At 44.3% G+C, this 18,050-nt stretch overlaps 2 protein-coding genes across 16 annotated transcripts in view; one reads left to right on the top strand and one right to left on the bottom strand.

Annotated features, from left to right (window-relative positions):
* Window positions 1-18,050, bottom strand: part of FHIT (fragile histidine triad diadenosine triphosphatase) — a 1,491,711-nt gene that overhangs the window by 83,613 nt on the left and 1,390,048 nt on the right. The window lies entirely within an intron of this gene.
* Window positions 1-18,050, top strand: part of LOC309606950 (uncharacterized protein) — a 757,417-nt gene that overhangs the window by 728,259 nt on the left and 11,108 nt on the right. The window contains exon 7 of one of the 3 annotated variants that reach the window (XM_082344852.1): window positions 177-1,408. The exons of the other annotated variants lie outside the window; for them this stretch is intronic. Within the exon in view, the coding sequence (XP_082200978.1) occupies window positions 177-246 (70 nt within the window). The 3' untranslated portion in view covers window positions 247-1,408. Of the gene's footprint in view, window positions 1-176; window positions 1,409-18,050 lie in introns of those variants that run through there. 3 annotated transcript variants of the gene reach the window in all.

Here is an 18,050-nt window from a genome sequence, read left to right as displayed (position 1 = left end):
CTGCAGGACCCCAGAGTCTTCACAGATCAGAGATTTAGCAGATGGTGTTTTTGCATTAATCGTCTAAATTACCATCTGTAAGATCCTCTGTTTTCTAAAAACTAGTTGCCTTAAGCCTTTAAGATCTGAACTTAACTGAAATGTTTGTGTGGGCTGGTAGTGTTCCTATTTTGCAGGTTCTTTGTCCCAGAGGGATTGTGCCGGGGATACGAGGAAAGTCAGCTGGCAACAGAACCTGGCCTGTAAGACTGTGGTTTCCCATCTCTCTGCACTGCCTGCCAAACAGGTGGGGGACGGGTCTCTGAGCACTGCCCAAGAAGAGCAGCTTTGGTATGGTTTCCTGCACCGTGGCTACTACAGCATTAGGTGTCAGAAGACAGACAAGTTCTGGAGCTACCACAGGAGCGGTACCAGAAATCGTCCTCCAGCTTTTGAAAGGCACCAAAAAGCTTTGTTTCACATTCACGCCAGCTTCCAAAGCAACTTGTGATGCCATTTTCACTGGTTTTATTCACAGCAGTTTTTCTCTCCAATCCAAACTCCCCTTTCTTTAAAAAAAGAAAAGAAAAATAAATCTAATAGTCCTTGTTTTACTAGCAAGAAATGAGGCTGCAGAGTGCTTCAGAGAGCCAGTACCACCAGAAGCTGAGGCGGAGAGCTTCTAGGGGATTCCAAAAAAGGCAAGGAAAGGAGGGGGGAGGAGCAAAGGCAGAAGGGAGGGGGGAGGAGCCATACAGATGAGAGTGTGGACAGACACCCCCCCCCCTTAGGATCCTGAGCTGGCGGGGAGGGGAATTGTGATAGCAGGGGAGACATACCACGAGGAGGGCACTGTGTTAAGAGCTTGTATGAATTCTGGAAAGAGATAAAAAAGGCCTTTGATCCACTCCAAAGAGGGAGACAGAAGACTTCAAAGCAGGGTAACAACCTCTGGCACTTTGCCCTACTTTAAGTACAAGGAGTATTCGCCTCGGACCAGCTTACCTCCCGCCCTAGCACACACACGTGTGACTGCTGCAGACACGCAATTCAGCTTGTGCAGCCACCCCAAGAACACAGCACATGCAAGGTTTGAGAGCATAAATACATGAGGCTGCCTGCTTCTAAGTGCGGTGACTTCACCGGCCCGTTCAGATGTGGAAGGAATCTCTGTCTAGGACAGCTGCTGCTAAATACCAGGTTCCCTTACAAGATTCCAAAGAAGAGGGTGGCATTTTGTCTCCTTGACACCGTGAGTCATTCACAGTAACATACAGCTAAATAATAGCCCAAGAGGAAGAAATCTGATCTCCTCAAAGTCTTCTTTTGAATCTCAAAAATAAGAGTTTTTCTTTCTTTGGAGTCGGGTGGGGAGTGGGATGGGAATATGCTTCCCATTCAAACATTCTCCAGCACAGCCTGGGAGCCCTGTATAAGAAGTAAAATCTGCTTTTATTAAAGCAAACAGATCTGCTTATGTGAGCACCACAGACATGACTGCGCAGACTTCTGGCTCCTGTGGACACAGGACGTTACGTGGTGAGATCACGCCTGCCCAGCCACCTCCTCCCGGAACAGAGCTGCTCACCTGAATGGAGTTGGGGGGATGCACAGGAATGCTTTCCTCCGCAGCAAGCCCCCCATGAAAGAAACTAGACGCCTCATCAGCACGTATCTGAGATCAGCCCTCAACTTCTTATTTTTTTGCAATGATTCGTTTGTGTCAGAATCAGTAAAAATGGCAATGCAGAGGAGACAGAGATAAAAAGAAACATCCTGGAGAATTCTCCTGGTTATTTTTAAAATATTGTCTCTGTTGACTTGAAGTGGTATAGAAACAGTTCCATATGCTGTGTGTTTTTTTTCTTTTTTTTTCCCATTGCTTCTTAGAGTTTAAACATAGATCTTCTATCGGATACAACTCCTGTTAACAATGTGGCCTACTGGGTTAGCAAAAGAACCGTCCTTCCCTTACAGGCTCTGGATTTGGGAGGGCTGTTAGCTGTCTTGAGTCCCCTGTTGTGGAAAGCATTATACTTTTAAGTTCTTTGCCAGTCCTCTCCTGTAACACAAGCTGAAATGACATGCTCATTCCTCTAGGTTCTTGCCTGGGTGGAACCATTTAAGTCCCAGAAATGCCTCATCTTAGCAACTGTGTCTCTGTTATTGTATATGAGACAACATGTTTGTCTGTGTTTCATATTGCTTTCTGGAGACTATAACCAGTTCTTCTTTACCATTTCATTTTTCTTAAAAAATATTTTCACTGATACAAACAACTTATTCATCTATTTGTATAGTAAAACTTTAAAACAGACACAAGATTATAATCCCCTTTCACCACCCTGCCCCAGTCCTCTCGTCCCCTCCCTGGAGATAACAGTGTTACCAGATTGGCTCAAGTTCTTTTGGACATTTTTCTGTGTATTTGCACAGATCGATGTATACAGTCATATGTCTTGTTTTTATTGCTACTGTTGATACATGAACAGAATGATACCATAGAATGGATGCTTCATGATGTATTTGCCCATTCCTTTATTGATGGATTATATATTTTGCCTGTTAATTTGCTAAAAATTTAGGTTCCATTTTGAACCAGGCTGGAGTTGTAAAAAGAATATGAAACTGGACCGGATTTTAGTCCTGCTCTGTCACTAATGTCCAGGTGGTCCTGGGGAGCCTCTGTTGGGCGTTGGGGGTGAGTGCAGTGATCAGCCTGTCTGGCCACAGCCCCCAGTACTAAGGCCAGGCTTTTCACACTGCCATCTGAGTGACTTAATCCAATAGAAACATATTTATTGTGAAAAATGTGCCATAATCTCTGTTATCCACAGGCTTCTGCACTTAGAATAGTGCAGGTTTCATCGGGATCACCGGTGGCACTACATTCTAACTCAAAGGTTAACGACTTGATGGACTGTGGAGCGTACAGATGAATTTTCTCTTAGTCATGCAGAGGTTTTGTTTTAACTGAATTAGTTATCCATATTTTAAAATCAGGAGATGTCCCAGAAAAAATGCAGTCTTATTACTTGGAAGAAAATCATATTTGACCAAACTAGGTCTGTACATCTGGGCCAAGAAAAGTTACTGGTTGTGTAGGAAGATGGATCTTTCATGCTTTAGAAAGATTTTGGTGGTGACTCAGACAATACGGAAAGCAGAAAAAGGAGAGGAAAAGGAACGATTTAGAGTGATTAAGGCAAGTATGGATCGGAGCAATTCCCCCAACCCACTCCCCTAAACCTTCCCCAGCACTGCTAATCCTCCTTTCCTATTTTACTTTTCTCCCATCATTTCCACAGGCCAGCTGATATGCCTTATCTTTTACTTATGTATTCCATTTACTGTCTGTCTCCCCTAATCCAATATTAGCTCCATGAGAGCAAACATTTTTATTCCTCTTATTTATTTTCCAATCCCAACATGAAGAATGCCTGGTACACAGTAGTCACTCAAAAAAAAAAAGTTACTGAACTGATAGAAGATAAATGGAAAGATGGATGGAAGTAAGGAAGGGGAACACGGCTAGCTGGTGCTTAGTACTGGCTGCCATCTTTAGGGGGGGACATTTGTCCTTCAGACAGCTACTCATCTTGCAGCCCATGCTCCTCCTTTAAGTTTCCTTCCTGGCTGACCCTTGAGGCATCTGAGCTTGCGATGCCAGCTCTAGGATCCCTTTATTGAAATATACTGAACTAGCTGACCAGGAATCAGCCCCCAGAGGGGGAACCTTAGCAGCAGGGATGGCGACTGGAGTGAGGTGAGTGAAGCGCCCAAGGCACAACATATAAGGCTGCAGGTGCCTCATTCTTAGGGAGGCACTCACGCTCAGGGGCGTGCAGGTGCAGGGCTGACATCCGCACAACCCTGAGAGGAAGTGCTTCTTTCAAGTTTGTTTCCTGGGCACCTCACCTGCCTTCACTCCAGACCCAACCCGACTAGCAGACCCCACACAAAGACGGCCACAGCGTGAACGCTGGTCCATCCCTGCTCGGTGCAGGGGGCCCAACGGGCACAGTAACACGGAGTTGCTTCTGTCCTTGAAGAGAATCACAGTCTGTCTAGTGTGGGAGGCACCTGTGTATACACTTAATGAGAAAAAGAAGGTAACAAGCATGAGCATTATGAACAAATCATTAAAGCAGAGTAGAGGCGAACGAAAGAAATTTAGCCAGAATAGATGAGCCTTAGAAGAAACAATATTAGAATAGAGCCAGAGAAAAATGAGCAGAATTTCTCCAGCTAGAGAAGAGTTAGGGGACTTCCCTAGTGGTCCAGTGGTAAGGAATTCACCTTCCAATGCAGGGGACGCGGGTTCGATCCCTGGTCAGGGCACTGAGATCCCACATGCCGCGGGGCAACTGAGCCCGCGCGCCACAACTACTGAGCCCACGCACCTCAACGAAGAGAGCCCGCGTGCTGCAAACTACAGAGCCCACGCTCTGGGGCCTGCGTGCTGCAACTAAAGAAGAGAAAACCTGCGCGCCACAACTAGAGCGAAGCCCGCACACCTCAGCGAAGATCCCGTGTGCCACAACTCAGACCCGATGTAGCCGATAAAATAAATAAAATAGAGAAGAGTTAGGAGGGACATTCCACGCACATGAAGCTCTATGTGCAAAGGCAAGGATGCAGGAACGTGCATGGAGGCCCCGAGAACAGCGCCCACATCCTGGGTGTGGCGTGTACGAGCCGACTGGCTGGAGAAGAGGCTGAGCAAGTGGGTTAGGACAAGGTGCCGAAGAACAAGATATTTGCCAGGCTAACGTGTTTTCATTTTATACCCTCGGTGTTTCTCAGGGTATGATCTTTGGACAAGCTTCTCTGAATCATCCAGAATTGGTTCTTCAACACTTGATTCCTAGGCATGGCTGCAGAACCTAATGGAGCTCTAAGACTGCAGCTCAGGAATCTGCTTTTTTAAAAGAGTTCTCCAGGTGGTTCTTACTTCTGCTAATGTCTGAGAAGCACCGGTTGAAAGGCTCTCTGTTCTCCAACATGTCTGTTCGTTTGAGTCACCCGAGGAGCTCTGACAATATGCACGTACCCCGGGTTTAGTCCACTGCTGGTGACTCTGAGCCACAGCCCACAGAGCCTGAAATATTTACCACTGGCTCTTCACAAACATCTGTGGATCTCTGCTTTAGCAAGATCCTGGTGGTGATACAGAGAATGGGGCAAAGGGGACAATTTAGAATGATGAGGGGGGTATCAGTCAGGGCAAGGGAAAAGGGGAAGGTGAGCGGCACATCGAAATGGGATCCACAGCCCTTTCTGGCTAACTGATGTATGAAGTAAGAGAAAGAGAGGATTCAACAGTTTCTTATTTCCAACTTGGGGCTTAGGGGAATGCCATTAACCAAGATGAGGATAGTGAAAGGAAAGATGTTTATGACAAGGTGAATAGAATCCAAGTTCGGGAATTTCTGAATTCAAGGCACAGATAAAGATGCCTAGGAAACAATGAGAATATGAACCAATCTTCAGAAAAGAGGTAGGAGCTGAAGATAAAGACTAAGGGGCCACCGTCTAGGAATGGGAGCAGAATTCATGGACCAGACCAGATCAGACCACACGTGGAGGCAAGTGGGTTGAGGAAGAAATTCAGAGAAACCCCATTGGTTAAGGGGCTGGCAAAGGAAAAACCTAAGAAGGAGTAGTGAGATGGGGGGCAAAAAAATAAACAGGAATAATATTTGTGGAAGCAGAGCAACTGATATTGGCTTTGGCAGGTGGTCTTTGCTGGGCTCGCCATGGAGAATGCTCTGGAGACCGGGTGCCTCCTGCCAGCTTCCTGTGGAGACATCCATGGAGAACCTCCACCACCCATCATCCGCAAGGAGACAGCTGCAGTTTTGCCTTTTCATGTGGTCTCCTCACACCTACTCCCTGGGAAGTACAATATGATTTTCCCACAGAGCAGATGGGATGCTAGCTGGAGTTGCCCCTGCCTTGCAGAGTTCTCCCTCAGTTCAGCTCTGACAGTGCCTGGTAGAGCAAACACGGCTGGCACACTGATGCCCGGCGCCCAGTAGCCAGTGAGCCAGCCTTGCCCGTGCCCACCTGGTACCAACCAACGAAGCATTTGGTGCCAAGATTGGAACTGTTTCCTTTTGCTCCCAATTCTTAGACAGTCACCTGCTTCATATATTTGGGGGGAGAGAGAAGAGAGAGAGAGAGCAAAGGAGAGAGAAAGGAGGAGGGAGGGAGTTAAAGAAAAAGGGAGGGAAGAAGAAAGGAAAGAAGAGAGGGATAGTGTTGAAACTGACCAGCAGAGCAGCTTAGGGACCTGGCCCTGGGGATTGACCTGCATGGGCCGTGTAGCCTTGAGGGCTTTTATGTATACTGAAGGCACCAGCATATGCTAGGCCTCTATCACAATACCTGACACCTTCTGAGCGCTCAATACATGCCTGCTATAACTATATTTTTGAATATCCAGGGAAAGCAGGTCAGCCTCTGAAATGACAGACCCTTTGGTAATTTTCACACAGCCAGGCAGCAAAATTCATGTTAAACAAGTTAGGGGAATTCCATATAATACTGCATTCTTTTTGCACTCTCAGTGGCAAGAGTATTTGGCTTGGATAAAAGCTGGTACTTCAAAAGTGGTAACTTGCTAAAGGGAGATGTGAACCTACCTTCTTTTGGGGAGATATGGTGAGTGTATCAAGACTATGAAGATCCATTGTGTTTTATCAATATGTTGAGAGTAGTTTAAATGTCCAATGATAGTTTCCAGCTTCTAACTTTTCTCTGACCTCCCCCCACAGCCCTTTTTTTCCCACTGCTCTTTCCTTACTCCTTCCATCTACTCCTCTCCCCATCCCAACTGTGGTGGACAAATTTCTTTGTTGGGGCTGGTGGGGGTCGTCTTCCTAAGCCTTTGAAAATTTCTCTTAGGAAGCTCCACTGTTAGGATTTTCTAGCTAGTTCTGCAAAGGTGCTTTCAAAGAACTTTTGAAATCTGCAGCTCTGTGTATGTTTTGGTAAAAGGACGCAAAGGTTTTGTTTGTTTGTTTGGGTTTGCTGTTTGAAGTGTTGCAGTCTCCCTCTGCGGCCTCCTACCATCTTCCCACTGGCCTGTCGAGAGCATCCCTTCCTGCTGACTTGCAAAGAGTTTGATTCTTTTTCAATAGTGCATATGCTGCTGTATTGTTGCCTGTTTACTTTAGTTCATATTTCTTCTCTGGATGGATTTTCTATGAAGATCATCCCTACTTGTTTGATCTTTAATTTCAGATCTTGTCATTTTCTTTTCGAATGTGCTTTTTTTAATGGATGTTTCTTTGGCAGAACAGCTTCCTATGGGCCTCAGCGGGTGTTAATGGTGCTTTCATTTATTATCATAGACGACTTCAATTTATAGGGGGACAGTCAAGTTCTGTTGTGGTTCAGAGGAGAAATAAATCCTCTTGCAACTCTGGCCATTTTATTTCACTTCTGTGGCCTCAGAGAGGGAGAGAACCTGAGAACATGGGCCACACCTGTCCACGAAGATTTCTCCATTATTAATTTGCTCCCCAGCCTGGAGTATTGAACACTCAGAAAAATGCTCAGGCTCACTCATCTAATTCATTGGGTGTGTAGAAGAATGAAACTATGTCTAAGGCACACACACAGTTTAAGGAACAGGCTTTGAAAGAAGGCCTCAGTTTAACTTACATCAGTGAGTCTCATTCTAGAGACGACTCATGGCTCCCATGGGGACCTTTGGCAGAGAAGAAGACAAGTCACTGGACTGAGACGCTGCTGGTCCCAGAGAACCACGAGCCCAATCTGCCCTGGGCAGGCTCTGAGAAAGCCCCCAACCAGAGTGAGCAGTCTGAACTGATGGCGTGACTGCATCCCAACACAAGAAATTTTTAATATTCTTTACTTATCTGAATGACCATTTTACATGGCGATTTTATATCCATCCATCCTGCCAACCGTCCACCCACCCATCTATCATGAGTGGTAATGCCCTAGGGCTGCTTTCTTCCTTAAAATAAGGAATCTTAACAGCTAACCTAGTGGAACTCATTCCTCTAACCTGTCACAGCCTTGAGCATCTTCCAAAACGTGAATCCTTCAGCTATTTCCAATTTAATTCCACAATATGTTTCCATATCCAGAATAAAGGAGGGTGTATCCATATCTCACTCAATTTTTCTTGTCTACTCTGAACCCCCTATTTTAAAACTGTAATATACCTCTTTTCTTCAGCAATCCCATTGACCTTAACCTGTTTGCTATTCTATTATACTTACCACCTCCCAGCCTAATAGGTACTGTATTCCTTTATTATATTTATGGCTTACTGCCTATCTCTAGCATGTCACCACCATGAGGTTAGGGATCTCTGACCGCTCACTGATATATTCTAAGTGTGACACATGGTATGTGTTTGATCAGTATGTTTGACTAAGTCTCAGGCTCTAAGAGGATATGACCCTCCAGCACTCTACCCAACACTCAGAATGTTCCCCAACTCCTCTGTTGGCGTCATGGGTGAGACAAACCCTCAGTGTGCGAGTCTCAGACATGCTGCAGGACGTCTGGCATGCCTGACCTCTGCTCCCCAGCTGCCAGCAGACCCCCCACCCCCATGATCAATGAAACAATTAAAAACATCCCTGTACCCTTCCAAATTCCCCTCATGGCTCTGGTAAGGCTTTGCTTGATAACTACTGCAAGTCTTGGAACAAAACTATTTTCTCACACTGGAGTTGTACTTAGCGAATAATTTGTCCACTTTATGTCATCTTAGGGGCCCTCTCAGAGATGATACACTTTCCTACCTCATTCAACAGACTTCAAAATCCTTCCACGCAAATAAAGACAGCAATATTTTACAGTAAAACTCAACTGTCATACATGCTTTCTATGTCAGCCATTAAAAAGCCAGTAAACCAATATTGACTACGTGCTTTGGAGTCTGACTCCACGCTGTGCAGTGTACATTTTAAAGCACAAATGACACCCTGCCCACCAAGGCTGTGCATGTGCAGGACTACTGGAAGTCAGCATCTGATCTAATCCTTTCCCACATTTTAGGCAAAAGCTAGGCACTGCAGTCAGAGAACAAGTCTGACTGATTTCTTTCCGCTGTGCTGGTCAGTTATTCACCTGTGATGGACAAACTGATGAGTAAAACTGGAATAACACAGTCCAAGAGAACGACATCTAAAGTCAGTGGTGGCAAAAATAACAGACATTTCTATGATAGAAGGTCAACAAATAATTACTGATTGTCTACTGGATACAAAGTACTGTGCTACAGGACACCAAAAGGTGTGGTTAGCGTGGCATCAAATGTCATCCTGCTGGGTGACAATGAAATATGTGCACAAATACGAATACTCACATAACTGCCGATACTGAGAGTAGCTATACGAAATGCTTGACATGCTGTATCTCAATTAATAGCTGACATGGATACTATAGGTACCTATTTTATAGATGAGAAAATTAGAACTCAGAGAAATAAAAGAACAAGGTCTCACTCAGCTGGGAATTGGTAGGGCCACTACTTAATTTCAGGTTTGTCTGATGCCCAAGAGTTAACTACGATGTGACAAAGTAACTTTTTTTATGGCCTGAAATTTTCAGTTTTTGTTTACTTTGGTTGTATTGGAACAAACACAAGGAGATAGATAATACATATTTTTTTAAATCTTTTTTTTTTTTAAAGTAATGTGTGTTGAAGTGCTCTCTACCTTACACTCCATGTAAATCTCTATAGCTCTAATAGGTTGGTCTCCGCAAATTTGACATTTGATCATAAATTGCCCATCTTGAAATTAATTACAACTCATCATATTAAAGAAGCACTTAGAGATCCATCTCTATTCCATTTGAAGAAACTTATATAGGAAACCTCTTTGATCTTTCCTAAAATTAAAATGAAAAGTCAAACTCTGGCAACATCATCGAATAACACGTGTGTTATTCTGTGAACAAGGTAGAATCATAAGCAATTATTTGGTGTTTCAGGCAAAGAAACAGTTGTTTCATTTGCTTTTTCATTTTTGAACTCTACTGTCAGACTGTGATCCTTTTTTCTATCTTCATATAGCTTTTTGAAAATGATCATCAAAAACATGAAACAAAGAAAAAGAAATAAACTACATTTTCTTGGCCTCCAGGGTTGAAGACATTTTCCACTTGGCATACAACCCTAATAAGTAGGAAAATCTAGAATGAAGGTTACAAGTGTTGCTTCAGTAACTTCTAAGAAATCAATATAATTGTGGTTTTCTGCTACAACTCTCAAGGAACATTTGATGGATCTCTTAGTCACTGACAGCTCTCTTCGCACTCTGAAGCAAAGCTATCCTGGCCGAGGTTATGTGCCTACAGGTGATAAAGGGCAGTTATTTGAAGTTTGCATTTTTTTAAAGAGAGGTGCAAAGTTCCCAGACAAGTAACTAGATATGACATGCTCCATAGACTTTACCAAGCACTTGCCTGACTTCTTGGGCCAAATTCCATTAAGGCTTTGGATGAAGAAAATTAGCTCACCACTCATTGAAAACCAGTATTTCAATGATGTCATACCCTTGGTTAAGGTAGATTAATGGGAAAATCTCTTTCTAATACTATGTGATGTTTTAAAAGTAAGCAATTTGTTGAGTTTTTGCACTTGTAAGGGATAGAGGGCTTTTTTTTTTTTTTAAACCAACAGCTATACACACACACACAAAACACCAAGTCACCTAGTTAATAAGCAAGACAATTTACTCAATTCATTTGATATTATATAAACTTTCCAAGAAAGAAAATCTTAAGTCTTTCAAGCCTCTCTAGTTTTAATCACTATGCCTATGAAGAAACAACCATAAAATAAACAAAAGATGAAAAGTGGATGCAGAATTATGTTTATTTTACATGTATATGGCACCCACTGGATACCAAGAAGTAGGTGATGGTTACTACTTCAGGTAGTAGGTGAAGGTAACCAGTAGGTGAAGGTTACACCTTCACCTGGATGGTCACTCCAGGTCAGTTAACTAACATGGAACTAACAACATGAATTTCTGTGGACACAGATACTGAGTGGGTAGGCAACCTTTGCATAATTAAAGATATATAATTCTAGTGCCTTGGCCTCTGAAATTTATCCTTGTTCTATGTGGATGTATATGGATCTAACTAAAGGATTCATATCCACAAGTCAAGATCTCAGGCCAGGGAAGTTAAACATGTGATTTCCCTAGGGTTCCCCTATGTTCATGGGCATCTAAGCTCCCAAATCTCTGTACCAGAAGCAGGAGGATGTGAGACCAAGGAGCCCTCAAATTCAAAATCAGGCCTGTAGGAAAAAACATGCAAGACTCAGCCAGGAAGGTCTATGCCTCCTCGTTCTCTCATGCTATCTTAGTTACAGCATTTAGAGCATGCATGATCTGATAGCCTTCACCATCCTTGGAAAGTAGAATTGATTAGGTACTGTGGAAGCGGCACTGACTGCTCCATGAATATCCGCATGCTCGGCTGCATTTCCAAGTCCCTTGCAGAAAAGGGGCCCACTCTGACCTGTTCTGGCCAATGGGTTCTGAGTAAAATTACTACAGTAAGGACTAGAGAATTTAAGAGCCAGCACACGACCTGCTAGGTCTTTCTTTCTCTGCCTCAGTGACATGGAGGATGCATGAGCAGATGTCAGAATTGTACGATGCAGAAGACTGGATCCCTTGTAAAGGAGCTGGCCCTGTTCCAATGGAAGAACTCCAGATCCACGTGCCACAACTACTGAAGTCCGGGCGCTTAGAGCCTGTGCTCCCCAACAAGAGAAGCCACCGCAATGAGAAGCCCACGCGCTGCAACGAAGAGTAGCCTCTGCTCACTGCAACTAGAGAAAGCCTGTGCGCAGCAATGAAGACCCAAAAGCAGCCAATAAATAAATAAATAAATTAATTAATTAATTTAAAAAAAAAAAAAAAAAGAAGGGACTTCCCTAGTGGCACAGTGGTTAAAAATCCGTCTGCCAATGCAGGGGACACAGGTTCTAGCCCTGGTCCGAGAAGATCCCACATGCCACAGAACAGCTAGGCCCTTACGCTACAACTACTGAGCCTGCTCTCTAGAGCCTGCGAGCCACAACTACTGAGCCCATGTGCCACAACTACTGAAGTCCGCATGCCTAGAGACCGTGCTCCGCAGCAAGAGAAGCCACTGCAATGAGAAGCCCGCGCACCGCAACGAAGAGTAGCCCCCCTCTCCGCAACTAGAGAAAGCCTGCATGCAGCAATGAAGGCGCAACACAGCCAAAAATAAATAAGTGAATAAATTTTTTTAAAAAATGAGATGATCAACATTCCAAGGTGGAAAGAAGGAAATTTGAGGGAATTTTTCATTTTCATGGGGTAAAAGCTGGGAATAAGTATTGTCTATGACTTTGACCAAGACATTTTCAGATACTCAGAGATATCCTTAATGCTAAGTAGATGCATAATTGGTCCCCTGTTTAAGGACTCTGAAATGTGCCATGTCAAAACTGTTTCCTGAAAATGTTACATTGCAATTAGAAAAGCAAAGTTTGTTGAAAAATCTCTGGGATTTTACAGCATGCCGTTTTCTTCAACAGGCCTAAAATTAATCATTAGAAAAACCTTCCAACTCTCCCATTCTTCCATAGTCTAAATCCTAAAAACAACATCATAATTCTGCAGATATAAATTCGCTCATTATCTGTGGACCAGGTCAACCACAGCACAGACAGCCAACCCCAGCTGACCTCTGAGCGGGGCCTTTGGGAAAGGAAGAGCACCAGCCCTCAAAGAGTCTTACAGTCAAGCTCTCTAGTGGTTCCAATCCTGCAAGCAGCCAACCTTTATAATTGGGCCGTTTGTTCACTGGGTGATTTATATACAATGTGCACTCAAGGCTGGTGTTCTCTGAATAGTTTGCCTGCATTCCCCCAGCTGCGCAGGATGAAGCAGGATGGGGGCGCCTGCATTTACAACCAGTCCAGTCACTCTGGTCCCAAAGAAACACTAATGTGAGCTGTAGTTCTGTGTTACTGCAAGAAGCATCCTGTGTAATGGTAAGAGCCTGGGCTCTGGAGCCAGCCTACCTGGGCTGAAAGACCTACTTTACCTCTTCCTAATTATGTCATCCCGGCAAGCTACTAACGGCCTGTGAACCTCAGTTACTTCATCTGTAAAATGGGAGGGCGGGGGTTTATAATCCTACCCACCTGTTAGTGGTTCTTGTAAAGATGTGCTTGAGAAGAGCTCAGAAGCCTGGCACAGAGAAGGCATTCAGTAACTGTTAACCATTCATGTTGTTGAGTATTACTGATAAGAAACGTCAGTGATACATTATTGATAGAATTATTTTCATCCTCATTATCTATGGTGATGGTGATGATATGATGATGATGATGATGATAGTAATAATAATCACTTCCTAAGTGCTTGCCATGTGCTCAGCACTCTATTATAAAGTGCCTTATGTGGATTATCTCATTGAATCCTCAGGGCAACCATTTAGACTATTATTATCTCCTTTTGACAGATGAAGACATTGAGACTCAGAACGGTTATGAAGCTTGCTCAAATCCAAGAGGTAATGAAGCCAGAAGAGAGGCCAGGCAGTCTGATGCCGGAGCCCTTGCCCTTTGTCACTACCCACACTCCTGTACGTACCGGAACACAGCCATAGCCGTTAGCCGTCCTGACACTGACTCAGCGCCACGGGACTGTTTACACAGGAGTGAGCCAAAACTTACTTAAAATACCCCAGTTGCCAGCAGCAAGAACCTGCTAGAGAGCTTCAGTGTCTGAGTGTCCTGCCTCCTTATTCAAAATCGGGGTAATAGGAGATGGGAATTCTGCCTGGAAGTAGACCATTTATGGTGGGAAGGGGTGAGGCTGTGCAAAACACAACTGCCAGAGGCACAGGGAGGGCTCAAAGGGTATTGCTCTTCTTTCAGTCCTAGATTCAGTTTGTGGCCAAAAGCTGATGGGGTTTATCCTGTAGCCATGGAGAGTGGAGCAAACGGTGCCTTTCATCCCCTGCTCCTACCGCCTCTTAGTAGCTGTCTTCACCTCTTCTTCCCTCCGCCCTGGTATTTTAACCAGTTATCCCCTTGCCCAGTGCCCACCCAGTGATCAGCTTGCTCCCCTGTTCAGTTTAGAAATTCTAAGCTCACAGAGAGAGCCCAGATGTCCTCTGCCCTATTGGGGAAAGGCCTTGGCTGCTCCTATGTCCAAGTCTAGTTGGCCAGGCCTGTCCTTCACCACACTGAATACTTCATTTCATTCTAGTCTTTCAGAAGACATGGCTGATTTGTGGGAACCACTTCATGCCAATATTAGCATTAGAATATTGAGCAGTTTCTCCTCAATTTCAGGAGCCATGAGGCAAGACAGAGGCAAAAGTTACTTTTTGATCTTCCCAGTCATTTCTCAACCACTGAGTCAGAGAGAGGTTTATCTTCCATAACTTAATCCCCACCTCACTGTGGTAGGTGGTATTTCTTTCCCCAACTATCTGTTCTTGCTCTAGGAGAATTATACACCCCTACTTTATCTGTGGCTTTCCACCGCATTGTCAGGCTTGGCCACGTGACTGTCTTTGGCCAATGCGATATAAGCAGATGTGAAATACCCATGTCCAAGCAGAAGCTATAAATGCAATTCCAAGGCTTAACTCATCCTTTTGCCCTTCTGTCCTCTGCAGTGAAAACAGCATGGCCCAGATCGGGGCTTCTCCAGCCTGGGTCTTGGAATAAGAGACATACACAAGAGCAGAGGCAGGCAGAGCCACTGCCAACCACAGACTTGTGAGCGAGAAATAAATACTTGTTTATTTGGAGGTTGTTTGTTACTGTAGCTAAGGCTAATACACAAAATATTCAACAGCAAGAGCTCGGTGCCCACACAACACACCAAGAGACAGAAGGGAAAAGGAGGCAGCACGTAGAGTGGTCACACATACTGGCTGAGAGATGACCCAAGTTCAAGTCCTAATTAATCCATTTACATTAGACGATTTCTGACTCCAATGTCCTTGTTCCATTCATGATGTTTTATAAAGATTAAATGAGACAATGCACTAGAGGTGCTTTTCACTGTGCCTGGCAGAGAATGTGTTAAACCATTGATTGACAGAGATATGCACACCTAGAAAGACTTATTAATGCATAAATCTATAGATATAAAAATCTATATCTCTATGTAGTTATATAAAATTAAAATTTAATTAAATAAATGATTGGAAATCAAGTAATCAGCCAAGCTTCTCAACAAATTACCAAATAGTTTTAAATTAATCAATACGTTGTAGTGTTGGTGGTTTTCCTGTTGTTGTTTTGCTAGACTGAATTTGATCAACCTAATTTTATAAAGGTATGTAAACCTTGTTCTGTAAACACCCCAGTCTACTGTTTTCACAGAGACAATCTTTCCCTAAGAGTTACAATCTTCTCTTGCCACATTGATTGTGTGGATCAGAGGCCCTTGGAGTTACATCAGCCTGGGCCAATATAGTCTTTATGATAGATTTTGCACTTCCCTTTTTAATGGACTAAGCTTTTAGGATCTGGATAATGGTTTGGAAGTCAAAACAAGATCTGAAAATTTGTTTAGGTGCAGAAGAAAGTGAGAATGATAATATTCCTGTTTTTCATCATTGGAGTTCTCTCTCGTCCTATCTATTCTATCCAATGAAATTTTGCACTCGATATGAATCTCTCCTAATCTTCACTCACCTTCATAATAAGGAGAGTCCTTGTGTGGATCATTTCTTATATACTTACAAAGATAGGAGACCTAGGCGTTTATGCTGAAGCTAGAATTGTTGACATTGTTATGGATGTCAACAATAACTCATAACTCACTCATGACTGTCAAGAGCAAACCTAGTTCCATGGGTAAGTCTGACCAAGTTTCACACATAAAAGACCTACCAAGAGGCAATGTCTGGAGCAGTCTGAGGATTAAAGACATTACTCTTAATATGTCTTCCTCAGTAACCTAGTCTGGGACTGCAAATCATGAGAATTATCCTCTCTAGCATAATACTCTATTGAGAAGCATCCATCTGAGATGCATTAGAAAGAAATACCCACGTACTTGAAGACGATTAGCTCAATAACTGGATTAGTTCCATCTTGATGGAATAAGATATTGGATGATTAAAATTTTGGCCAAGTGATGTATTACTAAAGGAACAGGTAAGAGGAAAGAGGCAGCCCTGATAGCTTGAGAATGAGCAAGTCAAGGGGGCACAAATTATCAAAGAGAAAATGGTTCCCAAAGGGGCCCAGGACATCCTGTCTGGACGGGCACCCAGATTATTACCACTCTCTCTCACTCCCTATAATGTCTTAAGTCAAGAATATCCATGGACGTTGGGGTTTCCCTGGTGGCGCAGTGGTTAAGAATCCGCCTGCCAATGCAGGGGACACGGGTTCGAGCCCTGGTCCGGGAAGATCCCACACGCTGTGGAGCCACTAAGCCCGTGCGCCACAACTACTGAGCCTGCGCTCTAGAGCCCGTGAGCCATAACTACTGAGCCCGTGTGTCACTACTGAAGCCCGCGTGCCTAGAGCCCGTGCTCCGCAACAAGAGAAGCCACTGCATTGAGAAGCCCGCACACCACAACGAAGAGTGGCCCCCGCTCGCTGCAACTAGAGAAAGCCCGCGTGCAGCAACTAAGACCCAAGCAGCCAAAAATAAATAAATTTATTAAAAAAAAAAAAAAAAAGAATATCCATGAATGTCAACGAAGACAGCAGACTCTACATAGAGTCCTCCCCTGAGTTTATAAAATGGATAAGACCCACCGGTCAAGGAGACTCAGTCTTGAGTGGAGACAAGAAAGTTTCTTGCTAGATGCTGCAAGAGGCTAGAAGATGAACATATAGTTTGTGATTCTCTCCAAATTTCACAGGTTGGGCTCCTTTGCACCGCTCCATACTGTTAGGCTGGGCCTTCGTATCCTCTGTGATGGCTGCACAAGAAAGAAAGTGAGCCATACTATGTCCCTTCAAAGACGCTTAGTGCTGGTTTGATGCATTTGTTAACAGGCTCAGGCTAGCTCAGTAGGAGACCTGGTAGGTGGGTAGCTACTGGCAAGGATGTCAGAGGCAGTAGAACCCAGCAAACCCACTCGAGGTTCTCTCCTCCTTTCCTCGCCCCCTCTTTCTACAGGGTGGCCGACCTCTGCACATACCAGATGAACTTGGCCCTAAGGTTGACCCTTGGCCTGAGAATGCGGAGTGTGCCCTCTTTAGGAGTGTCATTAGAAATCAAATGATGAAGGGCTGAACAGGCCAGAGGACTGCTGCTTCACCGTGGCAACGGAAGTCCAAGTTTTTGAGAGTCATTGGGCCCAGGCTGTTAACAGGTGCAGCCACTTCCTACCAGCGAGAAGGAACACCCGCCATGTGTGCTACACACGGACTCAGCAGGAAGCCGCCTATCAAGAGAAATGCAGAGCCGGGGCGGAGGGGCCGAGCGCAATGCCGAGTCTGAGTAGCTAATGGGGGTAGTATTCAAACCCAGGTTGTCTGGCCCCAAATCTGTCCCCTTGACCCCTGTACAGCATATACCACATCTCATAGAAAGTGAACCAATGCCATGGCAGGAGCAGAGACCTTTGCCAAGCTTTGCTATGGGAATCCAGTTGTCTTAACTTTTGTGTGTTTACTTATGCAAGTAGTATTCCATGGGACACTTATCAAAGATATCATGAAAATAGACACTGAAGTGACTAAATTAATCATGCTCCTACATTCCAAGACCTCTCAGACCCTTTTTAATGTGATAATGAACCCTGAGAATTGCCAGAAGGAGCCTGCACAATGCAGTGTTTCCCAAGAAAATCTGAAAAACAGAACTCTTCTCTCTCAGCAAATTCGCTTGTGCTTCTCCAAACATGAGTGTTGCGTGGGGTATAATTTGGGAAACTGTGTCATAAACATTTCGTGAGTTTGGAACCAGAAATAGCACTACAACGAGTAAAAACCGACCATTTGAAGGTAAGAGAGTGTCCTAATTGGGAGCCGGGGCCAGTCCCACCTTTGCAGGACCCTCTTCAGTTATCACTCAGACTCGGCATCTCCCACCTTC

The sequence above is a fragment of the Balaenoptera borealis genome (assembly GCF_965194805.1).
Source record: "Balaenoptera borealis genome assembly, chromosome: 12".
In the NCBI taxonomy this organism is placed as follows: Eukaryota; Metazoa; Chordata; class Mammalia; order Artiodactyla; family Balaenopteridae; genus Balaenoptera; species Balaenoptera borealis.
Note: the sequence above shows the minus strand (reverse complement) of the source record. Positions and strands in the feature narration are given on the sequence as shown.